General features: G+C 43.1%; 1 protein-coding gene across 3 annotated transcripts in view; it reads left to right on the top strand.

The window, feature by feature from the left end:
• Positions 1–679: 679 nt before the first annotated feature.
• Positions 680–18,141, top strand: part of palm2akap2 (PALM2 and AKAP2 fusion) — a 78,183-nt gene continuing 60,721 nt past the window's right edge. For 2 of the 3 annotated variants that reach the window (XM_084572475.1, XM_084572476.1), the window contains exon 1: positions 12,222–12,387. In XM_084572475.1, coding sequence (XP_084428601.1) covers positions 12,250–12,387 — 138 coding nt within the window. In that variant the 5' untranslated portion in view covers positions 12,222–12,249. Of the gene's footprint in view, positions 1,059–12,221; positions 12,388–18,141 lie in introns of those variants that run through there. The other variant, XM_084572477.1, reaches the window with a different exon arrangement.

Genomic DNA, 18,141 nt, shown 5'->3' on the forward strand with positions numbered 1-18,141 from the left:
TCACGTGATCAGCGACTGGTCGACTTCCTGCTTAAAGCGTCATAGCACAGCAGTAAAGTCGACTAGTTGGTACAACCCTTAGAGCCAAAGGAGAAGCTATATAAAATACTATAATATGGCACTGTAGTTAATGTATGTGTTGCCATTGTTAAATTGAGCCTGTATGCACCGATCAGCCACAACAATATGATCACTGACAGGAGGCGTAAATAACACTGGCCATTTTGTGATTATGAGATGAGGGATCCACGTGCGTATTAACCTACAGATTCTAATAAATTGGCGTATAAAAAGTCACTGTAATTTGCCGTTAAGATGAAGAAAACTGGCAAAAAGAACTTGAAATAAGGAAACTTTGGTGTACACTCTGTTCCATTTTTCCATGTCTCGTCTCTTTTTGAGCGCCTTCTGCGCCACGATGACAAATTACTCCTCTGCTTCCCTTTTCCTTACTTCTGCATTTTTATGTTGCTCTTCTTTCTTTCTCTCCATTATTCCCTTCTCTCTCCCTCTCTCTCACAGCCCTACCTTCATGCTTCCACTTCTCTCTCCCTTCCCTTCCCTCCCTCAGCTGCTCCTCCCAGCTGTTTAATCACACATGGCTCATGCCTAAAGAAGAGAAGGAGGGGAGGGAAGGAGGGGACAAATGGGAGGAGAGTCACGGAGTGCAAAAGAAAGAGTGTGTGATAGAGAGAGAGAGAGACAGAAAATGCGAGCCAGTGGGCTGAGTGTGAGGCACATGGCCAGTGAGTGAGCGATCCTTGCTTCCTCTCAGCGTGAGCTCCTTCTCCCGCTGTCTCCTCTCTCGCTGGTTGGATTATCGCTGAGGAAGCACCTCGTCTGGATACTCCTCCTCTCTTCTCCCTGTCGTCCCTCTCTCTCTCTCCTCTTCTTCCCTCCCCTCTGTGTGTCCACCTCTCGTTGAGGGACTGCAGCTCTCAGGTCTTCCCGGATCTCACCTCTGGTTCTCCTTTCACCCTCCCCTGTCCCCTGCTTCCCCCCTCAGGATGTCGTGTGAGGAGGCTCAGCTCCACAAAGAGAGGCTGCAGGCCTTGGCGGTAAGTCAGCGTGTTTTTAAACTGTCGTTTTTGTTGCTTCTTCTCTGACCCTCTGCCTGTTTGTATTGCCGTCTGCGACAACACGAGGGCTTCTGTTGCTGTCAGACGCGGCGTCTCACCTTGACTTCATCCCTTTCTGTCATTCACAGCACCATATCTCACTTAACTGTCTGGCACCTCAAAGTTCCCGCAACTCTCTCCGCCAGTCTCTCTGCCTCTCTCATTATTTCCCTCTCGTTCTCTGTCATGCCCGCTCTCCCTCTCTCTCTCTCTCTCTCTCTCTGTCTGCCTAGTCACATTATTCATTCATGACCCATTTCTCTCCATTGTAGCATGTGTAACGGGTGGGAAAAAAGCATCACTTCCCCCTTATTTTATTTCTTCTTCTCTCTTTTCGCTTCATGCCAACGTGTATTGAACTTTGACTCATAAAGTTGTGACGCAAACCACCAGTCGAGGTCTAAAAGTCACAGTGACCCCACAAACACTGAAGAGTGTTTATCTTGCCTGGTGTTTTTTTTTTCTTTTAACTGTTCCTGAGCCAGATAACTTGAAAACATACAAATATGTCACATGTTGACCACCCTTGGATTCGATCTTGCTAAATCCAAAATGTTCGCTGCATGTCGGATTGCTTTTTTTGTCAAACAGCAAATTAAAACTGAATATGCCTAACGTGTTAGTAGCCCTGTAGCATGACATCGTAGCCTTCTGCACCCATTTTCATCTCATAAAAGCCATTTTTCTTGCGCCAGCTGTGACGTGCTTCAATCCCTCGCTAGCCTGCTGTAATGCACTGCCGCAGAGTTTGCCTCGCTGTTCGTGTCGGCTTTCATCTTCTTCCATTTCTTTTTTTGGTGGAAACCATCTCACTGGAAAGTTGGTGGAAAGTTCTTTTTTTCTTTGCTGGCCAGATGTCTGAGGTTTCTAGGTGTATCAGCTTTCCAGCGTGAAAGGAGCTCAGCTGTGAGGTGGTCTAGAATATGTTTCGATACTCGCCGCTATGTTTCGGGACCTGTGGAAGTGTTTGGCTCGGTGCTGAACGGGCTTCAGAGCGACGGTTATACCGGCGCTCGCTGCCCGGGACTAAATTTGGCGCCAGCGAAGAACCACAACATACCACACACGCTTAAGACACGCAGGGGCTCGGGAGCACATATACACAAAAGTGGGGGGAACAGCAGAAGCAGCAGCAGCAGCAGATGGAGAACTATTTTGGCCACGTTGAAACATGGCAGCCATACCCAGCTTCATGTACTTCAACCAGTATGGCACTTAGAGGAAAAGAGCAGAGAGTTCTCACAGTCTGGACAGACAAGCATTTCTGTTTCTTGCTTGATTTTATGTGTATTTGCCAAAATACCACATAATAATTAATGCATTGTTTTAAAAGTTTTGTTTCGGGGCTCAAAGGATATTCTGCTCATAGTCGTTCTTAACTTCACTTAAATACTACAAAGAATGCTTTTCATTTACATTTATTAAAGGATAATGAGAGATTCTACATTAAATGCGTAGAGCTTCGACGTCCAGGTAATGTGAGGCAGTGAGTACAAATAAATCATCTGAGTCGCTTTGTCTCGTCCAAATGAGCATCTGTCTTGTCTCAGCGGAGTGTGTGTACATGATATCAGAGACAATAACAGTGTTAATAGCTTTCAACCCCTACCAGGCACTTAAATAGAGAAGGGTTACAATTACACTAATAGTACTAACAACTCTCTGAGGCGACGAAGCACTCTGGAAGCTACAGAGTAAGCCAAGAACCGGAGGTCAAGAGTAAATACAGAAGCTGGACAAAGATTCCCACAGGGACGTGGAGGGGTTTCATAATAATCGATCCAGTGACAATTTCAGAAACTCCTTTAAAACTATGCTTTTGTCTTTAGTAAGTATACAGAGGGGCAAGTAAGCATCAGTGGTCCACTATAGAGAGGTGCAGAGTGCATACACGCACACACTCCGTCTCCGGTCTGCAGCTGACATGCTAATGATTTTATCAATAATTCATACTCTGAGATTTCATTGTCATCACCGTCAGTGTCTGTCCTCATCAATACTTTAGCAGATCTTGAGCCAAACTGGAAGCTTCCTCTAAAATCCAAGCAAAGGGCCAGAGAGAGCTGCAAGTGAGCCACCAGCAGACATAATCAATGTCAGCCACAGATTTAGCAGCTGATACAGACACCAGGGTGGCCAGCTGTGCTTTAATATAAAACGGGACCGAAATGTCACTGACAGGTAGCAGCTCATTTATCACAGAGATAGGTCAGTGTTTTATGTGACTCGTGAATAAATAATGGAGTTAATGGGTATAATGCTCAGCTGGAGTGCGCCATATAGTATGAAATCACAGAATGAATTAATTATGACAGGTTTTTTGATCTGTAAATCACAGAATTAATTGATTATGACAGTTTTTTGGTGTCCGTGGCTTCAGTAGTGAAGTTTTGGATTGTTTGGGTTGGACTTGACTCGAGGCTGGTAGACTCACTGAGATGCATGGTATACCGCTGCTATGTTTGAACAGTAGATGAGCACCTTCTTTATAGCAACTAGACAACAAACAAGAGCTAAACTAAGTCTGCTTACAAGTATGGTCAAAGTATTTTACAGCATCAAACAATACAATAGCCTACTACTCAAATGAAATGGTTTATTTGACACACTGTCTTCTTGTTGCTCTATTGAAAGTGCTCCCACCCAACTGAGGTCTTTGCCATCTCGTCTTTGATTTAGCGGCTAAGGCAAACTGAAGCATCACAATGTGATGTTCACTTTTGTACTGGGAGTAAGAAGGATATTAGATGCCCAAGCTGAGATGTATTCAGACATTTCAACAAGTGCAATTAAAAAGTATTAAATATAGTACAACCATGTGCTGACAAAGGGTGAATGCGAATTTGCAATTGACCTTTACCAAAGAGAGATTAAAAACAAAATATCTGAAACTACTGACTGAAAAAGATAGAGGACTCATCCATGACTTTATCCATAGGACTCTTGATAAGCAGTTTGAAGCTCAGTGTGGTGGTTCTGGCTGTCGCCATCTTGGCAGTGCCCAAATTTGCCTAATCCCCACCTCTGTTCTCAAAATGGGCAAAGACGTGAGTGGAGATGAAGCTGCTGGGAGCATACAATTACATTAGATATCCAAGCTGTTTATCTTCAAGAATGTCTACTTGTCCAACAGTGGACACTGTAACATAAGTGTTATGAATGTCTTTTCCACTCTCTGTGGATCAGGCTTGTTCCAATGCATCCCACAGACACTTGATCAGTTTGGGATCTAGTGAATTTGGAGGCCAGGTCAACACCTTGTGCTGATCTTCATGTTTTTTGAGTTGTTTCTAAAATGTTTTTGTGTTTGTGCCTGTGTCAGGCTGCATCCTGCTGGGGATGGCTGCTGCTCACTATTTTCACTATTTCACTATTTTCTGTATCTTTTCAGTGCTGCTCAGTCTGCTGTATATTGCTGCCCTTGCTTAACTAAGTGGAAACTGTTTTCTTTTTAATTTTGGCAACCAAACTAGGCATCCAAAATAACTACTGACGGTTTTGCCTTCCAAATAAGCTTACTCAAAGCAGTAATTTTTCAACCCAACCAAGCAGTGAGAAATTTGCGAGCATGTAATCTAACAGTTATTTAGTTAATTGACTCATTAGTTCACCAAACGTTCAAACTAAGATTGCCATACTCTGATAGTGATTAGTGGCTGTCAGCTGCCTGTGGTCTAATTGGTCAGATTAGGGAGCAGTTGTCGTGATGTCATGTAGTAAAATGCAGACCTGCAATTGGCATATTATTACCATGCAATTATAGCAGTCGGATGTAGCCCAGCCTGGTCAGGGTTCCCCGGAAAGCCCGCGTGATTGTTTGACTTTGCGAACGCATGTGTGTTCACCAAAGGCTTGCATGTGGTTTTAAGATCAGCCCGTGGATGGCGAGCGTCTCATCATTATAATTAAATGTTGCCCATGTGGCCTGCAAGCGCCAAGCGGCAAGCAGCGCAGAAAAATACATATACAAAAAGGTATGTGTCTTCACAGACTTCTCAGTAGTGTCTTTGATATGTTTACATAGATGACCTCAGCGCTCTGGACCTTGCGCCCGCACCCCCAACAAACACATATGCTCAAATGCACACAAGCCTGCAGATTGTCTGAGGCCAACTCTGAGGGGGATTAGGAAGCGGTGCATGTAAATTCAGATGATGGTGTGTGGAAAAGAGAAAGATTAAGGATATGATAGCCGCTGGCACTGGAAGCAAGACATTTAGGGACTAAACTCTGTGCAGTTAAGAATGCCTATTGTCTCTCCTGCTGATGAGTGAGTTTTATTAAGAATCATGCAAGACTAATACGCCATTTTGAATTATTTCACTTCACGGATTCGACCACAAATTGATCTCCTTTTAGATGAGGCCTGTGAAGTGGTCTGCGCTTGTCGTTCTGGAAGGTGGACAAAGTTCTGGATCCACTTAGCGAGGTTTAACAGAGGGAAGTGAGCGGGGTGAAGGTGAGGGGGATGCTATATAGCAAGACCTTGGCATGCGCTGAGTTGTGATTGTGGCATGCAGTGAAGGAGCTGTGGTAATGGGCCACGCTAAGTTGGGGGGGGCTGGGCTGCCTGCATTTGATGTTTCAGTTTGCGCAGTTTGCTTACTTCGAGCATGACACGATGACTACTTTGAAACCTTGAAAACACTTTTGAAAATACTGACCGATACTGTCAAGTGTTTGCCATGTGTTATTCTAAGTGAGTTTTCATTGCGTTATGTCATATGCCCATATATAGTCTGTTGTTTCTCACAATCAGACACATCCCTGCAGCTGTTTTCAGTAGCTCCAGCTGAGGGGAACACAGTCTTAATCACATATCTAAACCTTTAGTTTCATTGGCATGGAATCTGGCACATTTACTTTAGTTGATGGTAAAGACATGTTTGTCAGATTTTTCCCATCTGCTACTTGCAATGTGAAGTCAATACATGTGTTCCAGTGCGCGTTAAGGTCTGTTTTCCTGCATATAATTGCCTAATGGGCTTCCTGAATTGGTGTCATACGCTTTGAATACTTGGAAGAGTGGGTGTTGCCAACTACCGACTGGGCAGATTGGTTCCTGGAGTGTGGAAAGGTGGGTAGACGAGGCCTGCTTTATGGACTTGGCAGTTTTATGGGGGAGGGCCGCGCGCTTCAGGCGAAGTCATTTTGAAAAGGAAGAGGGGGTGTGGTTGGTTAGGTGGCAGGGGGTCTGGGACACAGCATGCATACATGCCGTCTAAAATTAGCAGCAGCTGTCTTGGACCTACTGGACGTTGTGGTATGTTTGCGCGCACGTCTGTGTGTACATGCCTGTGTGTGTGCGCTTTAGTGAGTGGGGTTGGGGTTCACCGGGACATGAGAGGTTGGAATGCAGCTTCAGTGGACGCTGTTGGTTTTTAAATTATTTTCAAGCTTAGCTGAATGATAAACAGCTGAGGGGTGACGCGACAGAAATGCAGACTGACAGCAAAGGTTCCAGCCTCAGCTACTCATATTAGTTCTGTCCTAACAACAACTCTGGTTTACTGATAGCAATAGCACTACTACCAAATTAAACTGCATTTCTACCTGCATGGGAATTCAAAAGTACACATACTTGGGCGTCTCCACAGATGGACATGATGAGTATAGTCACCACCTGCTCCCATCATCTGACAATGGCATGCAAGGCATTTCAGCTATGTGCTAAGTATGCATTTATTGACACCACCGTTGGGTATGGAGTTAGCAGGTTAATGTCCTGTTCATTGTAGACCTGCAGCCACCCCCACAAATGGTAAAATGGACATTTCATGATCTTAAATTGTTTGTTGATTGCTGATAAATCGTTTCAGTGCTACATTTATGCAGTCACTTTTTAGGTATTGGTCCATGGCTTACGGCATCATCCAAAGACATGTCTTGCAGAACCAAACCCATGACATTCAAGCCACAGGCCCATTTCAGTAAGTGGTCTCTAAGCGTTCAGGTATGGCCGCCTGCTGAATGGAAGATGATCTTCACTGTGAGATTTCTGCGCTGGGTGTGTTGGCATGTACAGAATGTGACCTAACTGATCCGTAGCCCACTTCTGTTCTCTAAGTCAACATCAGCAGAAGTTTAATCCGAGCAGAGTTACATCACTGTTGTATCACGGGGTAATAATGCCCGTGTGGCCTAATGCTGGATGTGTGAGATGTGCATCAGTAGTGTAGAATGCTGTTTGTACGCCAATGTAACAGGCTGTCTGTGTTTTCTCCTTTAAAAAAGCTATCCAGCTCGAAAACAGCTGTTAAACACTTGAAATTGAAAATGTTTTTTTCTTACTTTGTTTTTGTACTGTTTGCACTGGTACACTAAACAATGATATCATCTCCCCATGTTGATTTCATGCTTATGGTGTGTGTGTGACTTGCCCCACTGCAAGCCAGGCTCTCACCAGTTTTTTTGATGACATTCAGACCTCCCTGTGTTATGTAACCCCTTGACATCCACCCATTTTTGTAGTAATAAATTACCGAAAGTTGTTGGACTGCAACTTCGGCAAACATTCAAGAATGTGAGTCTGGTTATGCTAGGCTACTGCTAAAGTATTGGTAACTGAAAATAATTTATATTGTTTGCATTGTGAATACGTGTTCTTACAAATGATGATTGAAATGACCATTGGCCATTGGCATTATATGGTTCTCAGACCAAATTTTGCATTTGACAAGAGTGTATGTTATTGACATTCATAATGCAATCCATGTGTTAAATAAAGATATAACTGACACAGTCCAACATACCAAAAGACAATTACCTTTTTGAACATGTTCCTCAGTATTATTGTTATGTTCCACTTAAACTAACTCGGCACATCAAATGGCTTGTTAATCAGAACTGTCTGGGAAGTCATTTTTGACTTAGTGATTGTATAATTCCACAGGCTAACCTCAACAAGTAAGGTCAACAAACTATGATGTAGAGAGGAGAGGAAACACAACAAGCAGCAGTCTGATGGGCTTTGAAAGCTAACAGACATTCTAGTTGTGTAGTTAACATCTCAGAAGATGGTTCTTTGCATCTTTGTCAGGGAAACATGCATAATAGGCACTCTTTGAAGAGACCGTCCTCACGCCTAAAATATCCTTTTGGCTGCCAGTTGTTCCTCACAGGATGCTGATAGGCCCGCACCATTGACAAACAGACTCACTGTTTGAATACTAGCTAGATGGATTGTCATGTGATCTCCTGATCTCGCAAATCTGTGAGAATCCAGGATAATGCTTAAACATCCTGTAATACGATATTGAATCCTGTCCTCCGAGGATTATCCATCCATACCAGTCATGTCTGGTTTGGCTCAGTTGTTGCCGATTGTCAAGGTTAGAATGAGGCCTTTCGAAATCTCAGGGGCCATGTGGGGTCCTTGCCAGCCTAGTGAAGTCCTCTTTATAAGAGCACTGTTAAACACTTTGCTGAGGCTGAGAACATTGTATAAATCTGCTACAGGAAACCCCCACTAACCCAAGAGACTACATGGGACATTGACTTTAGGCCTATTAAAAAGTATTTTCTGGTGTAAACGACACTGAAGATGGTGGAAAGTTCATTGTGCTCTGCATAAACTTACAGGAACTGTGAGCAGACAATGGAAGTTTTCTCTCCGCTGCCAAAATCTGTCGCTCCGTAGGATGAGATGTTACTAAATTCAGTCCAGTCCATGTGAGTTTTCCTTGGCTTGTGATGCTGCAACATACCAACAAGAATAAAGTCAGAGTTGCTGAATCATTTTAAATATTGAACACACATTTCTGCTTAAGTGTCCAGCTTTTTGGATGGTGTCAACAGTAGTGGGAAAAGCGATGCCCTCAGCGGTGAGCCAAGTGGGGCCAAACACTGTGAGTCACAGAGTGGGAAGTCATGAGTGTGTCACCGAGAATGTCAGCATTTTTTTGTGAGGAGGAGGAGGACGTGTTATGTGGGGGAGAACGCAGTGAAACAGAGCAGCGCTCGGGGTCTTTCTCCTGTCAGCTCGACTGAACAGGGCAAGGGATTCATTTCATTTCATTGTGAACTCATCCGTCTCCGTTGTCCACTTGGTTTTTAACCCCGCTCTCGCAGACAGTGATGATCTCCTTGAGCTAATGAATTTGTGTTTTCGATGCAAAGTGATTGTTGGACAAATTAAATTATCCCCAGGGAGCTAAATGTCACACAGTGATACTACTGGAACTGGAATCAATCTCCAATTCATACTCCTGTCATAAACAATTGAACAAAGTTGATGAATTCTGGGTTCATCTTGTCAAACTGAAATATTATTCCTGCTTGTCTGCCATATATGAGAGTAAATGAGCACTCAAACTGGAAAAAAAAAAACAAGCAAATTGTGTGGCCTCTGACTCAAATTGGAGTGCCATTATCTTCCACTGTTTTTCACAGACTCAAAAGTTACGAAAAGAACATTATGTACAGATTACTCATTGTGAAAATAACCATTAGTTGAAGCCACAGAACAATCATCAGTCTGAAAAGTCTTGTGGGAACCATAACAACCATTGCTGTAAGTTAATAGATAGATAGAGAACACAATACTGTGCTTCGCATAGAAGACTAGCATTACTGTTGAAGGGGATGTCAGTGCTATGCATTTCACATCTGAAATGTGATGAGAACCAAATGGCACCCAAACCATCTTTGATCTAAGGACATAGAGCTTCAGTTACGTTTGTGTGTGTGAATTCCTGTACAGTCAAACATAGTTGGTGTGTGTTATCTTATCTGTACGTTATCTTGTCCGTGTGTTTGAGTTCCTGCGCGGTTCGAGGAATCCCCAAAGCGCAAAGTCGCAAACACTTCCCGAGTTTTATTCTGAGAATATGTTACCGTCAGCTTATCTGTGTGTATGTATTCATGCCCGTGAGTGTATTTGCTTTCGTGCGTTTTTTTTTTCCGCATGTGTGCGTGCATGTGTGCGTTTCACCCATTCCTCGACCACATGTCCTCAACAGTCCCTGACATCTGGCGGCCATTTCTCCGCTCAGGCTCTCTGACTGTACTTCACAGACCATGGGAACGGCTGCTGTGTAGGCTGCTGTGGTGTGCGCGCGTGTGTGTGCGTGCAAGAGAAATGACCTCAGCTTTGGCGCAAATGTTTTCGCAGCCTGTGTGCAGCTTCGTAACGTGTCCCTCCATAGTCTGATGTCGTCGAGTCGTTTCGCTCATTTCTGTTTGTAAGGATCCCGTAGGTGCGACGCCGCTGTTATTACACATGCAGTTTTTTGGTCATTTCCACTAAACCATCACGTTTGCGTGCAAAGAGAGGCTGTGCGTGTGTGAATTAGGCAGCGCACTAACATTTGACTACATATTTTGGCTTAAAATGGCATTTGCTCCTGCTCAGAAGGCTTCTTGTCTCAAACACAGTTACTGGTGGTTTAGTTGGCAGGGGCACACGCAGGCAAAACCAAACACGCAGAAACTATGTAAGTGCAGCCTTTTTTTCAATTTACCACATATTCTTTTTGTCTAATTGATATGTGAGACTACGGAACGTAAAATATATTCCATAGGGCCTCCGCCTTCTTGATACGGACACACAGAAGACGCTGGCATTTAATTACAAATGACCTTTTTTATACACTTAACCCATCACCCAAACATACGCAAGCACTCAGTTTAAATTAGCCTTTATTAATTGTTTCCACAGCTTGACTGAATGTTTGAGGTGTAGGTGTCATTTTTCTCTCTCTATTTCAAATGCTTTTAAAAGAAGGAAGAGAGCAGAACGTTGAAAAATAACTGTGTTCAGTCTAAGAAAATGGAGCCCGAGATCATATTATGACCCAGATTTTGCACATAAAATAGTCTGCTTCTTGCCACAAGTGGACATCCTTCATTGTGGTTTACAGATGACCAGTACTGCGATTTTGATTAATGCTTTCAGGCGTCCGTACGGCACATTTTGGTGAAGGAGACGTGTCTGCAAATTTGGCACAAACGTTTGCTTGCATTCAAGGATGAACTGATTGGACTTTGCTGGTCGTGGTCACCGTCACCTCACAAAACCCATTTTTTAACAAACCAACAAACCACGCTCCAACTATGACAACATTTCACACACCAAAAAAATATCTAATAGGACACAATTATTAAGTCATTTTATACCCAAAAGGTCAAGAGTCAACTTCTCTGTGACATTGTTCAGCAAGAACACATATTATGTATTATAGCTGTATATAGTTATCCAGATTATCCAGAAGTATATTTTCACCTGTTTTCTAATAGAAACCATTTCAGTCCTGTTCTGTTTATTCGGTGTCATTGTGTCCGGCTCCGTATTCAGTCCTCCGTTCTACTCTGCGTCACTCTTCGCTCACTTTGTTTGAGCCCTGGTCCAAGGTTTGTTCTCATTTTCTGGGTTTTCCCTAATGGTTATATTTAGCCAACAGGAAACGTCCCAGAAATCCTCGCCGTACTCCCACAGAAAGAGAGCCACATCCACAGTATCTCATGCCCTTCAGCCCCAAGCAGTGCTGGGCTCTGCTTTGTTTATATAACATGGGTTTTTGTAAGAGTGAATCTAATGACAGTGACTTTTTTTTTTCCATTCTAAAACTCACCGTGCACTCACTGCATCCTCATACCCTCACATGAAGGTGAAGATTGTTCTCCCCACCCCGACTTCACCCTCAGTGACCTTCAGACGTTTCAAGGCCTAATCCCTCCTCCTTATGTTGCCTGTGAGCCCTAACCCCTCTCAACCCTCGATAAACTGTGACCTTCAACCCCTATAATACTTCACTTCCTTCCTGCGTGCACCCACAGTTCATTTTTCTCCGCTTAATGGCGCATGCAGTATGACAGTGTATAGATTGCAATTGATTTGCTGTTCTACTTAATAACATATTCATAAAAGGGGATCTCAGCTTGAATGTGGGATCGGTGCCTTCAGCCAACTAGTAGACAAAACAAGACAAAACTGATCTGAACAGTCTGTTGCACTGAACTCTTTGATCTCTTCAAAATTGAACGTAGCTAAACCACAGTCGCCTCAAATGAATGATTAAAACATAATACCTCAGCATGCATTAGTCATCACAGTCTGCCGTAGCATCTTTGCTGCGCTAAGTAATTATTAACTGGACGGTATCTTTCCACAGCAGTATAATTAATACTTCAAATGATCTGTTCTAAGTGGATAATTCATTTCCATCTCTTGTGCTTTTGTGTCTCTCAGGAGAAGCGGAAGCGGCAGACTGAAATTGAAGACAAAAGAAGCCAGCTTGACGATCTGGTGCTGCAGCTACAACATGTCAAGGTTGGTTTATTTGTCAGCACGCGTGGACGTTATTATTGATTTAGAGTTCGGATTGGCCCAGCAACAACCTCTCTTCATTCAGCGTGTTCCAGACTTACTCAGCGCGCACGTAGCTGTTTACACGTAGCTTCTATTTTTGCAGGGGCTACTTATTCCTATGTCCGCATTCTGGACCTATAAATACCCGTCACATGTCGGAGGAACATCGTCACAAGTGTGTTTGCAATTTCGTCTATGGTGCAAAGACGGTGGCAGTGCAGCCGTGTTCTCCATGTTCTTAAAACAGATTTTAGCACATAAAAAACAGCCAAGAAAAGAAAGTTACATAATAAAAATCAGTCAGCCGCTAAAGAAACTGAGATGAATGGCAAAAAACCTGCATCTCACCGTCCTCCAGGACCTTTCTGCTTACTTTTGGTTCTCAGAGCTATTTATTCATTACTTGAACATAGCGTCTTGACTTCAGCTGACTTAAATCTGCCATAACTGTCTGCATGTGAGACGTAAGATCTCAGACTGTTAGTTTAAGGTCACGGAAATGAGGTAAAGGTGAAGGTAAGGTACAGGGTTCAGGTAAGGGTTACAAGTTTGCAGATGAATAAAATGAGTGATGGTGCTCACACGAATGCTTCACATATGTTACCTCCATTTATCTCTCTTAGTCTACTCAACCCTTTATTTTTCTTACCTTGACCCCTAAATGTCACATACAGATAGAGAGAGACACGGCGTGCATTCAGACATGCATCACGCTCCTCCTTTTACACTTCTGTTACATTCCAGCGCACCGCTTTTACACATAATTTATGTATAATGACCAGCGTGAACGGATTAACATGTTAGTCACTGCTTGGCTGACAGGTAGCGGTTCCATTTAAACATCCAAGTGCCAAGTGCTCGTGGCGTGAAGGCCTCTTAGAGCACAGTTTCTCTTGGCCGGGCAGGACTGGCCTGTCTGTTTTCTCCATTTCAGGAAAACACTCAAATCCAAACACACATAAATACATCCCCTACTGCCAGCCAATACCGGTGAGCCGAGAGTTTGTTTCAGGTAAACACATATTTGACGTACAATGAGCGCTAGCGGGGGAAAGCGAGCTGCAGACCGATTTAGAGTTTTAAAAAACGAGCTGCTTTTAAGCGTCGGCCATTTATGTGGATTTCTTGAACCTTTTTGAAAGATCACTCACTTGACCCTCGGCAAAATGCAACTGCAGCAGGTGGAGACACACTGACACACTATGTTGCATTTCTGAAAAATATACGTTACTAAACTTTGATTTATGTCTTCATCATAATCATGTTAAGAAGCTAAAATGGTTCAAGCTCTAAAAAAAGGATTATAAGTATACAGAAGTCCACTTTATAAGTGCTCTTCTCAAGTGTGGAATTACTTGGAAAATCCCACGGCCCTAAATGATGCACAGATGACGAGTGGGTAAGGGAATAGCTGTGGGTAACCATTATACTACAAATATCTGTGGCAGCCAGTTTTAATATTTGCTATAAAAATACATTCCATTCTCTAATTAGGGCCATTAAACAACTCTTGGCGTGAACAAATCTTTTATCAAATACGTTTGATTCCACACACCAGGGTTTTCCAGCATTCAACACCCACTTATGGAAATATGGAGAGAGACAGATTAAAGCCAGGTGCACCTTGTGCTTCAGACCATTAAAGCATTATGTTGAATTCAGAGCAACCATTAATTAAGCTGTTGAATTTGGGTTCCAGCACAGGTTTCAACAGTTTGAGTCAGCGCTGTGTAAATTTAAACCTGAAATGTCCGTTCATGTACTGTACACTTCAGTGTGTGTGTGTGTGCTGACTCATTTCATCCTGCAAATGTCTGTTTTCATTTTTTTGACCTGACATGGGTCACTCTGGCTTTGAAAGCAATAATCATAACAAATTACATACAGTGTGACACTAAGTGCTGATATTTCAGACTACTACAGTAACTACACATCATACCACTACCCTCTGTTAGTGTGTATCAGTGCTGCACTGCAGACATCCACCATTACAAGAGCAGTAAGTAATAACATGTAACCTTTTGTTGCACACCAGTGCCCGATAATGATAATAATTTAGCCTCTTCACAAAAGCTTTCGCGCTTGCTCTTTAAATGCTTGGTATGCTGTTTATTTTTAATGTCAGTTGGCAAAATTTAATGCTGTTACCAAGCAGCAGCAGCAGCTTCTGGGGAATAAGTCCCAAAAGTGCCAAAAGCTGCAATTCCTCAAATGACCACTTGAGACTTGCTGCAAAAGTGAGTCAATTATCGAGTGAAATTAGTCTCAAAGTGTTCACAAATGGGGTTCCACGATCCACAAGTGAAGCAGTCTGAATAAATATAATTCTTTTATGCACATTTATTTATTGCAAACTCACAAATCTGATCGTTCAACTTCACAAAGTTCATTATTTTCGCTTTCAAGAGGTTTCCTGTGCTTCAGAATGTCTAAGTGTGTGCATAGGGATCGTCAGATGTGCACAGATTAGGTAGCACATAGACTTTTGAGGCAGTTTTCATGCTGCCCAGAGCAACACAAAAACGCGAGGTGCATTTATGTGCCACCGGTAAACTGGGAAATCTGGGCCTTGGGTGGAGTGAGACATATCAAACTGTATGGAAATATATCTTTACTGATATAACTCATCACTTCTCATTTAGTACCAACACTGAACTCAACAGAGTACCATGTAGATATTAATATATGGTTAAAATAAGCTGCTGCTAGGGGATTGACTTACTCTGCTTGGTCAATACACTGATGACATGGTGGGATCTCCGAGTAGTTTGACTTTAAGCCAATTTTATTTGCCAATAATGCAAACTAGCACTTTGTCATAAGCTCTGCTCCAATCATGCTCCACCCATTTTTGGATTAGGAGGTAGTTGAGCTTGGTTTATACTGGTTGGTTTATACTCCCATACCAGGAGGCCCTACAGTGTTGACTGGTACTCAACATCTCGTGGTCGCACTGACTTGTACTAAACCCACTGCAACAACGAAAAGAGAGAAGACATCAGAGTAGTTCGTACGGAGGTTGAATTTTCGGTGCTTTTTCAAACACTGAGAGGCATGAATGAGAAAATGTATTTCGGTCCAGTCACGGTTGTAGCGGTCAGCCTCACTGTTACATTTCTGTCGGGGTGCATATCATTCTATGTCATGCACCATACCTACATCGCTCCTAGAGCATACCTGCAACACAGAAGGGACGTATGAATCTGGCTTTAGGGTGGAGGTGGAGACGGCCAGAGCCACCACATTGAGCTTCAAAACCGCTTGTCAGGAACGTTATGGGGGCATCCATTTTTATAAACAGTCCATGGTCTGTGCTATGTAGCTACCAGTGATAGAGAATTACAGGAAATGGGGTAAAATCTGCAACTGGCTTAGCTCCAAGCAAAAAAGTGATCACAAAGGTAAATAACAAATAGCACACAGTTAGAAATTATGCACATTATTTCATAAGTTGACTTGACATCGTCTGACTACGCCCCAATATGTTTTCTCTATCTGAGTAATCAGGCGTCTGTAGATCTCCAGAACCCGTGTACCGCTCTGTTTACCTCTCTTGCACACAACACCAGTGGCCTTGAATTCCAGATGTAATCAGTGCCTGGTCACACAGTCCCATTTAATGGCCATTACCTCTGAGTGCCACACAGCCAGGCAGCATGAAGCAGGCTTTGTAGTGAGCTCTCCAGAGACATAGTGGCCTGGGACAGGAAATGGAAGCTGGAGACCAGAGCTTTGATAAGGACCTCTGGGCTGCGTGATTCAAGCCTCTCAGAATGGAGGCGTTGATCTGAGTCTGGGACCGTGTAAACATCATGATGGGTTCAAAGTTTAACCTCAAGCATTTTCTGATGAGCCTGGACCTCTTCAATACATGGCGAATTTTCCTTCTGGCAGTTAGATTTTGGTAAACTATGGGTATTTCAGTTTCTGATAAAAGCGCGCACACTGTCCAAACAGCCTCAAACCTTCCCTTTACGGGTGCTCCTCGGAGTAGTTGTTTGTCAGCGCTCGACAGGAAATGGAAAGTCTGTGAAACAGCACGAGAGAAAGCGGGCTGGTTCTCAGAGAAACAAGTGGGCAATTATCCTACACAGCTTCACTTACCGATGCTTTGCCGATTGCAGAAATGCTACAGAAAACTGAATGTTCTTGTCACTGTAAAACTCTTCAATGGGGTTTAGAGGTCAAACTCAAGAGGCAAACATCCACCTCTGATTAGGTCACATACAGACTTGAGCAGTTTGCCAAATCGGGGTTAGGGTTAGGCTGTCAGGAATGTGGCTGCTGTGGACTTTTTGTCCGTGTGCTTCTGACTGTAATCCAGTCAGCAACAAGCCAAGTACCATGGAGTACTGTGCTACTGGTTCACTCCGTGAAATTTTAAGATAGCTGCGATTGCCCAAGTTGTTCTCATAGACTCTCATAATAGAGTAGTTTTCTTTCGAACTACAGACACGCCCCAAACCCGTATAGCGATCAAGACATTTTTGTGAAACTCAATGGATGAGGGATGTCTGAATGGACTGAATGGACCATGGCATCTGTGGAGAGGGAACTAGTTGGGAACGTGCCTGATTTCAATGAGAGGGTAACTGATCAATGCTTTGACTTCATTTAAATAGTGAGTTCTATCTATCTATCGATCGATCTATCTATCTTTGAAATATACAGTAAATGTCTTAATTCATTGCAGATCATCAACGCCAGAGCCGCTGCTCATTATTTTGGATTTGCTGCTCCTAAAATGAATCGTGATGAAAAGAATCAGATGATTGTGAAGAATCGTATGTGGTTGTCTTTACATTTAAAACTGCTGAACTGGTAAATGGCATGTAGCTTGTTTCTCCTGTTGAAGTACTTTTCAGCCACCTTGGCCATCACTGCAACAATTCCCCCTTCAAAATACATAATGTAACTAATGGAGTCATTAAAATAGTTGCATGAGGGCTCATATTGTGTAATTTTGACACCAAACTTTGAACTCTTGAATATTCATTCCCTTTATTTAATCAGGAAGAACGTGTTCCCAGCTAAATATCTGGGAGGACTCTAATGTCAAGTTAGAGACTATGCACAGGTGCTAATTTTAATTTCGTAGAGGACATACAAGAATAAGCAAAACTTACAAAGGGAAATGCGTGACAGGGTCCACCGCCCCCTGTAAATAACAAAAACCCACAAATCAAATGTCTAAATTGGAATCTAGTTGTGTTAAAAGTTTGCACAGCTAAGGCTTCAATCACAACACATTTGACTGACAACCCTTAAAACGTGACGCGCGTGATCTGTCTGTGAGGTTAACTTGCACTGGTGCGCACCCGTCACACACACACACACACACACACGGAGACACAAACAAACAAATAACCCCGCTGCCAAATTCTGACCGCAGGTGGCAAAATGCTTCGGGATCATTTTCTGCAGCTCCGTGTGTGTTTCTGCGTGAACTCATACTGTTAATTGTCAGCTCTAGGACCTACAGCCGAGCAACAGTTTGACAGTAAACAGCCAAAGGTGAAGTGAAGTCTTCCCGCTTGACTCTGTTGTGGTAACAAAACAGAGCTGCAGACAGAGACAGAGACATTAGTGGCATAAACAAAGCTCTGGCGTCCATCTATAAAGCATTAAAGACATCCAGCCACCCTCTGTGTGATGAGAGGACTGGTACCCCTGATGTCTTTGTGTGTGTAATGCACCGTGAATCAGATAAATAGG

This window comes from Chelon labrosus (assembly GCF_963514085.1).
Source record: "Chelon labrosus genome assembly, chromosome: 22".
Taxonomy (NCBI): domain Eukaryota; kingdom Metazoa; phylum Chordata; class Actinopteri; order Mugiliformes; family Mugilidae; genus Chelon; species Chelon labrosus.